At 37.1% G+C, this 15,622-nt stretch overlaps 1 protein-coding gene across 9 annotated transcripts in view; it reads left to right on the top strand.

The window, feature by feature from the left end:
• The window catches only part of syngap1b (synaptic Ras GTPase activating protein 1b), a 376,646-nt gene that overhangs the window by 357,624 nt on the left and 3,400 nt on the right, over positions 1–15,622 (top strand). For 5 of the 9 annotated variants that reach the window (XM_072915543.1, XM_061983082.2, XM_061983079.2 and 2 more), the window contains one exon: positions 12,659–13,717. The exons of 3 other annotated variants lie outside the window; for them this stretch is intronic. In XM_072915543.1, coding sequence (XP_072771644.1) covers positions 12,659–12,916 — 258 coding nt within the window. In that variant the 3' untranslated portion in view covers positions 12,917–13,717. Of the gene's footprint in view, positions 1–12,658; positions 13,718–15,622 lie in introns of those variants that run through there. One more of the 9 variants, XM_061983085.2, reaches the window with a different exon arrangement.

The following is a 15,622-nucleotide window of genomic DNA, read 5'->3' as shown; positions in this document are numbered from 1 at the left end:
TTACTGGTAAACATTCCATCCATTGTACCAATATTTGCTAGTGAAAATCTTGTTGTACTGGTTTTTACCGATAAAAACTCCATCTGTACCGATTTTTACCAGTAAAAATACCATCTTTTGTACCAATTCTACTGGTAAAAATTACATCTATTGTACCAATTTTTACCGGTAAAACTGTCATCCATTGCACCAATTTTTACCGGTAAAAATACCATCTGTTGTACCAATTTTTACTGATAAATGATCATCCATTGTACCAATTATTACTGGTAAAAATTTCACCTATTGTACCATTTCTTACAGGTAAAAATGTCATCCATTTTACCAAATTTTCTGGTAAATATTCTACAGATTCTACCAATTTTTACTGGATAAAATTTCATCCATTGTACCAATTTTACTTGTTAATATTCCATAAATTGTACCAATTTTTACCGTTAAAAAAAAACCTTCTATTGTACCAATTTTTTTCTGGTAAAAATATAATCCGTTGTACCAATTTTTACTGGTAAATATTCCGTCCATTGTACCAATTTTTACTGGATAAAATTTCATCCATTGTACCAATTTTACTTGTTAATATTCCATAAATTGTACCAATTTTTACCGTTAAAAAAAAAAACTTCTATTGTACCAATTTTTTTCTGGTAAAAATGTAATCCGTTGTACCAATTTTTACTGGTAAATATTCCATTCATTGTACCAATATTTACTAGTGAAAATGCCATCTGTTGTACTGGTTTTTACCGGTAAAAATTTCATCTGTTGTTCCGATTTTTACCAGTAAAAATGTCATCCATTGTCCCAATTTTAGTGGTAAAAATTATATCCATTGTACCAATTTTATTGGTAAAAATGACATCCATTGTACCAATTTTTACCGGTAAAACTGTCATCGGTTGTAACAATTTTTACTAGTAAAAATGTCATCTGTTGTACCAGTTTTTACTGGTAAAATGGCATCCAATGTACCAATCTTTACCAGTAAAAATTTAATCTCATGTACCGATTTTTATTGGTAAAAATTCCATCAATTGTACCAATTTTTCTGGTTAAAATGTCATCCATTGTACCGAAAATATTGTCTGACTAGGAGAAAAATGTTAAAATCATGAAAACAATAATACAATTGTTAATGAGCATACTAAGAAATGATATAAAGGTACTAGTCCATGTTACTGTATGTAAAAATGTAGACGACACATAATTTGTTATTGCTGAGTGTATAATTAGTTGTGAAAAAATACAGAAAAGAAGGTTGATTCCCTTTTTCCACCCCACTCCCATGCCCCCAAAAAAACAACAACAAAATAAAATCAATTTGAAATAGGACAAGTGAACTAATACATTTGAGGACAATAAAAATGGCAAATATGAAAGATATTTGTCGCCACTGTAATTGTTTAAATCCATATTCTAACCACATTGCTTTCACACACACACACACACACACACACACACACACACACACACACACACACACACACACACACACACACACACACGCACACACATACTTGTCCACCTCACAAGACCCACTAAAGTGTCGGTCCCCACACTGACTTTGCTAACCGATGCTGGTCCCAACAATGTCATAATGACACACATACATTCTTGTCTATGTCACATGGTAAGGACCCACGACAATGGTCTCAACAGCTAAAGTACACACACACACACACATACGTGTCTACCTCATAAGTGTCGGTCCCCACACTGCTTTTGCTAACCGATGCTGGTCTCAACAACTTAATAAGTACCGGTACACACTAGAGATGCGCGGATAGGCAATTATTTCATCCGCAACCGCATCAGAAAGTCGTCAACCATCCGCAATCCACCCGATCTAACATTTGATCAGAACCGCATCCGCCCGCACCCGCCCGTTGTTATATATCTAATATAGACGATGCAAGGCATTAGTGAGGTTATAAAGCTTTTGCCTGCTAAAGAAAGGAGACCGATCCAATGCAGCACAGACATTCGCGTGCCACGCTGTCACGACCCAGACGCACACCAGTGCGCAATCATATGGGAGCCGCGCTGAGTGCACCTCCAAGCGCATCTCGCTGCCGGCGACGGCCGGGTATATGGGCCCGACGCTCCAGCGCCATCCATTTTCAGGGCTAGTTGATTCGGCAGGTGGGTTGTTACACACTCCTTAGCGGGTTCCAACTTCCATGGCCACCGTCCTAGCTGCTGTCTATATCAACCAGGGTGAGCCCCACTCCTTTCGTGAGCGCACTGCGCGCGGAGTGACCCCTGTTACGCGCCACCGGCAACAGGGGTGGCGGGCAGGTAAGCTGCGCGGGCGGAGCGCGCGGAGTGACCCCTGTTACGAGCCCCCGGCCACGGGGGTGGCGGGCAGGTAAGCTGCTTACCTGCTGCGTGTGACGCCGGCCGCGGCGAAGGCGGACGAGGCGGGGTGTCGGTGCGGTGGGCGCGGTGGTGACCCTGGACGTGCGTCGGGCCCTTCTCGCGGATCGCCTCAGCTACGGCTCCCGGTGGGGCCCTCTCGGGGGAAGGGGCCTCGGTCCCGGACCCCGGCGAGGCGTCCCTTCTCCGCTCCGTAAAAGTGTCCATCTCTTTTTTTTTTTTTTTTTTCTGTTGTGGCATATGCAGCAGGTGCCTGCTCGTTTTTCGTATGTGGGTAACAACATTTAACTATGTATATATATTTCCGAATTGGTTTAACTGCCACCCGCCTGAATCTATTTAAAATCTAATTTTTTTAAATTTCATCCGCCCGATCCGCGGATAATCCGCGGACTCCGCGGTTGTGCCCGCAAACCGCGCATTTCTAGTACACACACACACACATACACGCACACACACACACACAAACACACACACACACACACATACTTGTCTAACTCACAGGCTAAGGACACAAAACCCACTAAAGTGTCGGTCCCCACTCTGACTTTGCTGACCGATGTTGGTCCCAACAACGTCATAATGACACACATACATTCTTGTCTATGTCACATGGTAAGGACCAGAGGTGGGTAGTAACGCATTTACTCCGTTACATCTACTTGAGTAACTTTTGGGATAAATTGTACTTCTAAGAGTAGTTTTAATGCAACATACTTTGACTTTTACTTGAGTGTATTTATAGAGAAGAAACGCTACTTTTACTCCGCTCCATTTATCTACATTCAGCTCGCTACTCGCTACTGATTTTTATCGATCTGTTAATGCACGCTTTGTTTGTTTTGGTCTGTCAGACAGACCTTCAAAGTAGGATCTATCGCATGCCTGCGTTTCACCAATCAAATGCAGTCCCTGGTGGCGTTTGACTCCGTTTCACCAATCAAACAGAGCCAGGCGGTCACGTGATTAACCACACATAAAGTTTCAGCGGCAACAAGCCTAAGCTTACATGAACTCAACGTCAAATTTGAGGAAGCACGTCGCGGCAAGTAACGATAGTAGATATTTTGGCTGTCACCGTAGGCTGATGTTAGCTTCCCTGCTATGAATCACTGTCAAATGTACATCGTGTGGGGACATTTATTAACTCACTGCAGCCTCATAGAGAGACAGACAAGGACACACACAGACACACACACACACGCACGCATAGAAACACCAATCAGAAGTGCACAGTGTGTTCCCAGGTGCAGCCCACACCTATCAGTTTATGGTTTGCGTAAAGGCTAACTTGTTATTTTCCTTTGTAATCTCTGGCTACTGAGCGTATGGTGCTGTTAAGTTATTGTGGCTCAATTTGCCTTGATTTTTTTTATGTTAATGTATTATTATTTAATATATAATTATTGTTTTGGTTGCTTAAGAGATATTCCTGGCTCTGAATTTGCTCATTGCTATTTTTATGTTTTTGTGCATTATTTGTTGCCGTCATCATTAAACGAACAGGTTACTCATCAGTTTCTCAGTACTTGAGTAGTTTTTTCACAACACACTCTTTACTTTTACTCAAGTAAATATTTGGGTGACGACTCCTTACTTTTACTTGAGTAATAAATCTCTAAAGTAACAGTACTCTTACTTGAGTACAATTTCTGGCTACTCTACCCACCTCTGGTAAGGAGACACGACAATGTCGGCCCCCACACTGACTTTGCCAACCAATGCTGGTCCCAACAACGTCATAAAGATACACACACAATACTTGTCTACCTCACATGCTAAGGACACAATACCGACTAAAGTGTCGGTCCCCACACTGACTTTGCTAACCGATGCTGGTCCCAACAATATCATAATGACACATATACACACACACACACACACACACATTCTTGTCTATGTCACATGGTAAGGACACACAACAACGTCGGGCCCCCAGAGGTGGGTAGAGTAGCCAGAAATTGTACTCAAGTAAGAGTACTGTTACTTTAGAGATTTATTACTCAAGTAAAAGTAAGGAGTAGTCACCCAAATATTTACTTGAGTAAAAGTAAAAAGTATGTTGTGAAAAAACTACTCAAGTACTGAGTAACTGATGAGTAACATACATACACACATATATATATATATATATATATATATATATATATATATATATATATATATATATATATATATATATATATATATATATATATATATATATATATATGTGTGTATATATATATATGTGTGTATGTATATATATATATATATATATATATATATATATATATACATACACACATATATATATACACACATATATATATATATATATATATATATATATATATATATACACACACACATTTATATATATATACACATATATATATATATACAGTATATAATTTATATTTATTTATTTTGCCGTTTTTGTTTACATGTTAAAGGTATTTTAATGAATATACATGCATGTTTAACACATATAGATTCCTTTCTTTCATGAAGACAAGAATATAAGTTGGTGTATTACCTGATTCTGATGACTTGCATTGATTGTAATCAGACAGTAGTGCTGATAGCGTCCACGTTTTCAAATGGAGGAGAAAAAAAGTTCCTCCTTTCTGTCTAATACCACATGAAAGTGGTTGGTTTTTGGCATCTTATTTGTCCAGCTTCCATATAAGTTTTTATACACTTTACAAGAAATACATTGGCGGCAAACTCCGTAGCTTGCTAGCTTGTTTGCGCTGGCTTTCGGAGACTCTTGTTTTGAAAGCGCAGGCGCGATGGAGCGGCACTTTTATTGTGAAGACAGGAACTGTGCAGTCAGTCTTTAGGCTTTTGACGAGATGTACGGTTGAAATAAAAAAGGGTCTTTTTTCCTTCACACTTTTGATTGATTGATTGAAACTTTTATTAGTAGATTGCACAGTACAGTACATATTCCGTACAATTGACCACTAAATGGTAAAACCCCAATAAGTTTTTCAACTTGTTTAAGTCAGGTCATGTGACCGCCTGGCTCTGTTTGATTGGTCCAACGTCACCAGTGACTGCATCTGATTGGTGGAACGGAGTGAACGTCACCAGTGACTGTATTTGTTGAAACGCAGGCACTATGAAGGTCTGTCTGACAGACCAAAACAAACAAAGCGTGCATTAACAGATCGATAAAAATTAGTAGCGAGTAGCGAGCTGAATGTAGATAAAAGTAGCGGAGTAAAAGTAGCGTTTCTTCTCTATAAATATACTCAAGTAAAAGTATGTTGCATTAAAACTACTCTTAGAAGTACAATTTATCCCAAAAGTTACTCAAGTAGATGTAACGGAGTAAATGTAGCGCGTTACTACCCACCTCTGCGGGCCCCACACTGATTTTGTTAACCGATGCGGGTCTCAACAACTTCATAAGTACACACACACACACACACACACACACACACACACACACACATACATTCCCATCACCCCACTCATCCCACCTACAGACCAAAAAAAGGGAATCATGGGAAATCTCCGTATCTGACCCAATCCTTCCCTTGAGCAACAATTGATTTGACGTGCACACGTGTTGTTGTTGTTGTTGTTGTTGTGTCGTCGTTGTGTTTTGTTGTCGTCTTCTTTGTGTGGTTGTGTACGTGCGTTGGTCACGTGACCTTCTTTTAGGTGGAGGTAAGAAATGGATGCAAGACTTTTCGTCACCGCTCTTGCTTTTCTGCTCACTTAGTTTGAAGTAGAATTCACACACACACACATACTCTTACTCACGCGCACACACACACACGGGTGAAACAAAGAGCGGCACCCTGCAGAGTGTGAAATAAGGTGGTAAGTTCCAGAAGGGTTGTCATGTTCATCATGTGTCTTTTTCATGATCTGCTGCTTTGACTCGTACTCGTCACTTTTAATACGCATGTGTGCGCCTCACACAGTGTGTATTAAACTAGTGTTTGTTGTCTGCCACACACACACACACACACACACACACACACACACACACACACACACACACACACACACACAGACACCCGCACACGCAGAAGGCCACATAGTCTTCCTGGCATCCACGAGGACGGCACCTTTTACTTTGGTTCTGATTGAGAAGAGAAAATTGCGACACAACAATCAATACCGGTATTGATTGAGTATTGATTTGTTTTGCGATGGAGACTTGAGATGATTTATTGTCCCTCGTGTGTCCCCCCCCCCCCTCCCCGCTGTCCTCCAACCTCCATCACATGTTGGCGTGTCTTGTAGAGGGACGTTGCTCTTTTTAGGAATCATGACTTTTGAGAGACGAACGCCGCTTTATTAAGCCAGCGCCGTTAGCCCAGCCATTGGTAAAGTGCAGACTTCCTGTCGACCTTATAAGGACGTGGCACCTCATAGTTTGCTTTTTTTTAAAGGGTCATTCCACGCATTTGATAGCAGTAACTTTCAAAATGTATTTATATTTTTGTCTTTACTTCATCATACTTACACATTGCTTTTTTAATTGAAGAAAATGGTTTTTATACATGCAAATGTGTTTTTCTACCTGCAGAAAAAATGTTTGTTTACATTGCGAATCGTTTAAAACAAAAAATAATAATAATAGTTTTTATATTTGCGAATCGATGCAGACTTCCTGCCGACCAGATAAGGACGTAGCACCTCGTAGTTTGCTTTTTTTAATGGTCATTACACGCATTTGATGGGACTAACTGTCAAAATGAATTTATATTTTTGTCTTTTTTCATCTCCAAATATAATCATTCACATATTGTACTAAAATACATAGGCTCAAAAGGGACATGATTAAATAAATAAATACATCTTAAAATAGAGACTTAAATGTGTCATTAATTCATAGTTAAATATTTCATGTATTTTTTGTAAAAGTACATTTGGTTATTTCAGCTTTTCATTGATTATTTCATGATTTGATTCATTATTTAACCATTTAATTCCTTTTTTCATGAATTATTATTTAAATATGCAAATAATGATTATTTATTACATGACACACGTTCATGTAATAAATAATTCATCTTTAATCATGAAATAATAACATCAATAATAAAATATTGAAGTATTTGTTTCAATGATTATGAATAAATGTGCTTTTACATAAATGAATGGAGACAATAGTTTTTATACTTGTGGATCGTTTTTTTAACTGAAGAAAAATGTTTATTTTACTTGCAGCTCGTGTTTTATTTAAAGAAAATTATATATTTTTTTATTTTCAAATCGTTTTTTTATTGAAGAAAAATGTTCTTGTACTTGTGAACTGTAGAAAAAAAAATGTTCCAATTGCAAATGTTTTTTTTAATTATAGATATTTTTTTTAAAACCTGTAAGAACATTTTTGTACTTGCAAATAATTTTTTTAATTGAAGAAAATTATTTGCGAACCATTTTTTTGTATTGAAGAAATTGTATTTATTTATTTTTAAACTGTTTTTTAATGAATGAAAATTGTTTTTATTCATGTGAATACATATATATATATATTTTTTTTTTTCAATTAAATAAAATAGTTTATATAGTTGAAAATACATTTTTAATTGAAAAAAATAAGTTTTTATACTTGTGAAACATATGTTTTTTACTTACGGAAAACATATGTTGTACTTTGAGAATTGTTTTTTTAATTGAAAAAATAGTTTTTATTCTCGTTTTTACTTGCAGAATTGTTGTTGTTTTTTGCGTGTGAATCCTTTTTTTTAATTTTTGATTTTTTTTAATTTGTGAACCGATTTAGTTAATTAAAAAAAATAGTTTTTTATTTGCAAACCATTTTTTAATAGAAAAACATTGTTTTTTATTTGCGAACCGTTTTTTAATGTTTTTATTCATGTCAAATGTTTTTTTTAATTGAAGAAAATAGTTTTTATTATTTATTATTTATTTAAAAAATAATTTTTTTTGTATTTTGTGAATCCTTTTTTAATTCAAAATTTTTAACTTCCGAATCGTTTTTTTAATTGAAGAAAATTGTCTTTATACTTGCACATTGTTTTTGTTTACCTATTTTTTAATTAAAATAATTGTTTTTATATTTGCAAATCGTTTTTAAAAAAAAAAAGAAAATATTTTTTTTTCTATTTGTGAATCTTTCAGCGTCAATAAAAAAAATGTGTGTGCGCGTGCGTGTGCGCGTGCGTGTGCATGTGCGTGTGTGTGTGTGTGTGTGGATTTTTTCATTAATTTAACTTGAAATGTTTCTTTCATTCCGCTATGGATAATTCAAAAAGTTGTTAAGTGGATTTCAATGAAACTTTCAAACGATTTGTGTGGTAAAAATGTATATTTGACAGTTAACTTTGACTCATTTGTATTTAGTGGGGATGTAAACATTTGGTGGAATGACCCTGAAAGATTTGGCTGCATGCTAAGTCCCTTAAGGACTGTAAAGACTGTATGTGTCCTCTCCTGCACGCGTCACAATGACATCGTCACACCAGACATGAATGACACAATGATAATAATACAGTCAATGTCAAACTCAAGGCCCGGGGGCACAATCTGACCCATCGCATCATTTCATTTAGTCTGCCACTTTATTTTGATGTGGCGCGCCACATAATTCTAATATTATCCACCACAACATTTTATCATGGCTAGCCACATCATTTTATTTTGGCCTCCCACGTCATTTTTATCACGGCCCGCCATGTCATTCTGCTGTGGACCGTCACGTCATTTTAACGAGGCACGCCATATAATTCCAATGTCACCCATAACGTCATTTTATGTGGCCCGCCACATCATTTTATGTGGCCCGCCACATAATTTCATTGTGGACCACCACCTTCTATTTAAGTGGCACACCACATAATTGTAATAGTGCCCGCCACGTCATTTCATTCTTGCCCGCCACATCATTTTACCGTGGATCGCCATTTCATTTTATAGTGGCACGCCAAATAATTGTAATGTTGCCCACCACATCATTTTATTGTCGACCGCCACTTCATTTTAATTTGGCACGCCACATAATTCTAATGTTGCCTGACACATCATTTTACGTGGTCTGTCACATTATTTGATGTGGTCTGCCACTTCATTTTAATTTGGGCTATCCCATAATGTTAAGGTGGTCCACCACGTCATTTTTGTGTGGACCACCACATAATTGTAATGGTGCCCGCCACATAATTTTAGTGTGGACAGCCACATAATTCTAATGTTACCCTCCACATCATTTTATAGTGGCTTGCCACATCCTTTTATTGTGACCTGCAACATAATTCTAATATTTCCTGCCACATAATTTTAATAGTGGCTTGCTACATCATTTTTTGAGGCCCGCCACATCATTCTAATATTTACCGCCACATAATTTTAATAGTGGCTTGCCACATCATGTATTGAGGCCCGCCACATAATTGTAATGTTTCCTGTCACATCATTTGATGTGGTCTGCCACAACAGGTATGTGGCCCACAACATCATTTATATTGCCCATCACAACATTATGTGGCCTACGACATCATTTAAATGGCCCACCACTACATTCATGTGGCCCACCACTACATTTAAATGGCCCACCACAACATTTAAATGGCCCACCACAACATTTACATGGCCCACCACAACATTTAAATGGCCCACCACAACATTTATGTGGCCCACCACAACATTTATGTGGCCCGCCACAACATTTATGTGGCCCGCCACGACATTTATATGGCTCACCACAACATTTAAATGGCCCACCACGACATTTAAATGGCCCACCACAACATTTAAATGGCCCACCACAGCATTTAAATGGCCCACCACGCCATATTATGTGGCCCACAACATAATTTATGTGGCCCGCCACATCATTTATGTGACCCACAACATAATTTATGTGGCCCACCACCACCACATTTATGTGGCCCGCCATATCATTTATTTGGCCAACAACATCATTTATGTGGCCCACCACCACATTTATGTGTCCCGCCACCACATTTATGTGGCCCGCCACATCATTTAAGTGGCCTGCAGCATCATTTAATTGGCCCACAACAACATTTATGTGGCCTGCCACATCTTTTATGTGGCCCACCACAACATTTATGTGGCCCTCAATAAAAATGAGTTTGACACCTGTGACTTAGGCAACAAACGTTCAAACAGATATTTTTTTATTAGGACCGATATTTGTGTTGCTGACCTAAACAGCAGCATATGTTTCTGGGACTTAAAATTGCCACATGTTTCTGGGACTTAAATTGCCACATGTTTATGGGACTTAAATTGTCACATGTTTATGGAACTTAAATTGACACATGTTTATGGGACTTAAATTGACAAATGTTTATGGGACTTAAATTGTCACATGTTTATGGGACTTAAATTGACATGTGTATTGGACTTAAAATGACACATGTTTATGGGACTTAAATTGACACATGTTTATGGGACTTAAATTGAGACATGTTTATGGGACTTAAATTGTCACATGTTTATGGGACTTAAATTGACACATGTTTATGGGACTTAAATTGTCACATGTTTATGGGACTTAAATTGACACGTGTATTGGACTTAAAATGACACATGTTTATGGGACTTAAATTGACACATGTTTATGGGATTTAAATTGTCACATGTTTATGGGACTTAAATTGAGACATGTTTATGGGACTTAAATTGTCACATGTTTATGGGACTTAAATTGTCACATGTTTATGGGACTTAAATTGACACGTGTATTGGACTTAAAATGACACATGTTTATGGGACTTAAATTGACACATGTTTATGGGACTTAAATTGCCACATGTTTATGTGACTTAAATTGTCACATGTTTATGGAACTTAAATTGACACATGTTTATGGGACTTAAATTATCACATGTTTATGGGACTGAAATTGACACGTGTATTGGACTTAAAATGACATGTTTATGGGACTTAAATTGACACATGTTTATGGGACTTAAATTGAGACATGTTTATGGGACTTAAATTGTAACATGTTTATGGGATTTAAATTGTCACATGTTTATGGGACTTAAATTGAGACATGTTTATTGGACTTAAATTGTCACATGTTTATGGGACTTAAATTGACACATGTTTATGGGACTTCAATTATCACATGTTTATGGGACTGTAATTGACACGTGTATTGGACTTAAAATGACACATGTTTATGTGACTTAAATTCTCACATGTTTATGGGATTTAAATTGACACATGTTTATGGGACTTAAATCGAGACATGTTTATGGGACTTAAATTGTCACATGTTTATGGGACTTAAATTGACACATGTTTATGAGACTTAAATTGAGACATGTTTATGGCACTTAAATTGTCACATTTTTATGGCACTTAAACTGTCACATGTTTATGTGATTTAAATTGCCTTATTTTTATGGAACTTAAATTGACACATGTTTATGGTACTTATATTGACACATGTTTATGGGACTTTAATTGACACATGTTTATGGGATTTAAATTGACACATATTCATGGGACTCAAATTGACAAATGCTTATGGGACCTAAATTGTCACATGTTTATCCATCCATCCATCCATCCATTTTCTACCGCTTATTCCCTTCGGGGTCGCGGGGGGGCGCGCTGGAGCCTATCTCATGTTTATGGGACTTTAATTGTCACATGTTTATGGGACTTTAATTGTCATATGTTTATGGGACATAAATCTGTACATATTTATGGGACTTGTTTTGACACATGTTTATGGGACTTACATTGTCAAACGTTTGTGGGACGTAAATTGTCACATGTTTAAGGGACTTAAATTGACACATATTCATGGGAACATGTGTCTTTCAATTAGGGACAGGTGTGATGTGATGGACCAGGTGAACTCATGATGTTAGAACTTCCTGGACACGTGTCATCCTCTCCTTTCTCCACATGTAACCTCTTCCCTCTCTCTCTCTCTCTCTCTCTCTCTCTCTCTCTCTCTCTCTCTCTCTCTCTTTGTATGTATCACTCTCTGATACTCTCTCTCTTTTTCTCTCTGTCTTTCTTTGACTCTCTCTCTCTCTCTCTCTCTCTCTCTCTCTCTCTCTGTCTATCTCTTCATCGTTTTATTCCCATCTTCTTTACGTTGCCATTGATTGTTCTTCTCCTTCCGCCATCTTTCATGATCCTCTTACTTTGTTTTGCCCTCCATCTCTTCTTTTTCTTCTTTTTCTTTTGTTTTTCTTTTACTTTTTCTTCTTTTTTGTCTTCTTCTTTCTTCTCCTTCTCTTTCTGCTCCTCCTTCTCTTCCTCCTCCTCCTTCATCTCCCCCACTCCCTCCTTCCTCCGCTCTCTCTCTCTATCTCGCTAGGAAACCCAGCTTTCCTCCTTGGGTTCAGCAGACCCCGGTGTGAAAAGTGAAGGTGGCGAGGGAGGAGGAGGAGCAGGAACCGCCCATCAAGACCTCAGGGTGTCTTCCTCCGGGACCCCTTCAGACGCGTCTCGCCACAATGGCCTCCAAAGCGTAGAGCGCCCCGCTCGGCCTCCGAGTCGTAACGGAGAGCTCTGTGGCGACCAGACCACGAGAATGGCGGCCAACCAAAGGGGGCGTGGTCAAACACAAGCTTGAGAGAAAGAGAGAGATGCTAAAGGAAAGAAGTTTTTGCCGCACAAACACAAAAGGGCTTCTTTTTCCTTTTCTTCTTCTTCTTCTCGACGCTGGCTAGGGGGCGGAGCTTGAGCGATTGTTGTCAGTCTTGCAGGACAAGATGGCGACACGCCTCCACAGTTGATGGTCAGGCTCTCTTGGTGCCTTCGAGTGCTGGAAAGGGCGCTGGTGTTTGATTGACAGCTCTGTGGCCCGCGTGGGGGGCGGGCGTAGTGGCGTCCTTCTACTTTGCTTCTTCACCTTTTCTCTTCTCAATATCAGAACCCAAACTGGTGCTAAACACAAACGATTGGTTTCGAGTTGGACGTGTTCGCCACAGCGCCCTCTCTGGCGGGACTCGCTCACTGTGCCTCCCCGCTTCTTGTCGCCATGATGTCTGTTTGTTGTGATGTGTTCATAATCCAGGCATCAAATATTGTTTCCACATGCAAACAATGAGTATTTGTTCCACTTTGCGTACAACAAACACCTCCTATTTAGTAGGCGGGGGAATCTTTTGAAACCTAACCATTCCATCTCAGTCCCATTGCTGGGGTGATGGTTCGATTCCTGATTCAATACCATTCTTGCAATGTAGGGGTGCACAAAAAAGTTGATTCACTTCCGAATCACAATTCTCACTCATCCTGATTTGACATCGATTAATACATTTCAAAATTGTATTTAAAAAAAGAATATGTATATTAAAAAAAAAAAATCTAATCCACATCGCAATTCTTATTCATCCCAATACTAAATTGATTTATAGTTTTCATAAACAGAAATAGATCCAAAATGGTATATATATATATATATATATATATAATCTATATATACACGGTATATATATATATATATATATATATATATATATATATATATATATATATATATATACCGTGTATATATAGATTATATATATATACCGTGTATATATAGATTATATATATATATATATATATATATATATATACATATATACCGTGTATATATACATTTTATATATATATATATATATATATATATATATATATATATATATATATACATACATAGAGAGAGAGAGAGAGAGAGAGAGAGCGAGAGAGAGAGACTAAATATATGTACAGTGTATATATAAATAGGCCACATAAATATATATATTCACTGTATATATATTTTTTTGGCTATTTTTGAAAAAATTATGAATCGATTTAGAATTAGAATGAATAGTTGGATGTGAATCTGTATATATATATATATATATATATATATATATATATATATATATATATATATATATATATGTATGTGTGGGAAAAAAATCACAAGACTACTTCATCTCTACAGGCCTGTTTCATGAGGGGTTCCCTCAATCATCAGGAGATGAGGGAACCCCTCATGAAACAGGCCTGTAGAGATGAAGTAGTCTTGTGATTTTTTTCCCACACATACATATATTGCGCTCTACTACGGTATCGAGCACTATTTTTTGGATAACCTTAATAAGACATATATATATATATATATATATATATATGTGTATATTGATGTATATTATATATACATACATATACATATATACTATTTATATATACATATATACAGTATATATATGTATAATGTATATGGATGTATATGTATATATACATACATATATGTACATATATATATATACACACATATATACTATATATACAGTATATATATATATATATATATATATATATATATATATATATATATACATATGTATATGTGTGTATATGGATGTATATGAATATATATATATATAGATATATATATATATTTCTTTTTTTTTTTATACATATGAAAAATTTGGATGTCAATCGATTTTTTTGTGCTCTCCTAATATTTAGGTCTTCCTTAATACACTTTGAAGCTCAGATGCTTTGTTAAAAGCACCACTGAGTGCTGGAAGACGACATACTAAATTATAGATAAATATGAGTCATGATGTGTTTCTCTTTCATTTCCGCCCTTGTCGCCATCTTCCTTCATCCTGTCTTCGGCTTGTTCTGTGGCACTTCACACTCCAGGGGGCGCTCTGGCGAGAGGCCGAGCGGGTTTAGCGTGCGCACCTACTGCATGCACGCCCAGGAAGTGAGTGGAAACATAACTGTTGGTCCTTGGCAACGTCAGCCGCTTGTCGCCATGACAACAGGTCAGTTGGGGGTGAGGGGGCGCCACGCTACGCTACCTGGAATGAAAACAAAGTGGGGTATATTATGACTACTTGTATTTGTTTTCTTCTATTAGCGCTCACATTTACTACCTACTCACCCCACACCCCTTACATACACTTTTTCTTTATTTTCCTATCATTCACAATCCTTTTGTAAGACAAGAAAACATATGTTTTCTTTTTTGCATGCATTCTAATTTGTCAAATATGGCAAGTAAGAGGTGGCTAATGGGGTTACACTTTTCGGCCCATAAGAACTGCTATAAAAAACACCCAACAAGCGCCAACAATACTCCATTTACATGTCATGACCTGAATATTAGCCAAATATTAGCAATATTGTATTAGACGCGCTAACACAGAGGAACTACTTTTAGCCGTACAATATGTCAATATAGCTTATGCTGCTATATAGACATATTGAGCTGCTGCATCGCCTCTGAGTTAGTGAAAGTTAATTATAGATTATAAATCATGGATAGTAGAATGTTGTGGACATAAAC

Source organism: Nerophis lumbriciformis, linkage group LG21, assembly GCF_033978685.3.
Source record: "Nerophis lumbriciformis linkage group LG21, RoL_Nlum_v2.1, whole genome shotgun sequence".
Taxonomy (NCBI): Eukaryota; Metazoa; Chordata; class Actinopteri; order Syngnathiformes; family Syngnathidae; genus Nerophis; species Nerophis lumbriciformis.
This window is presented reverse-complemented; position numbering and strand designations above follow the sequence as displayed.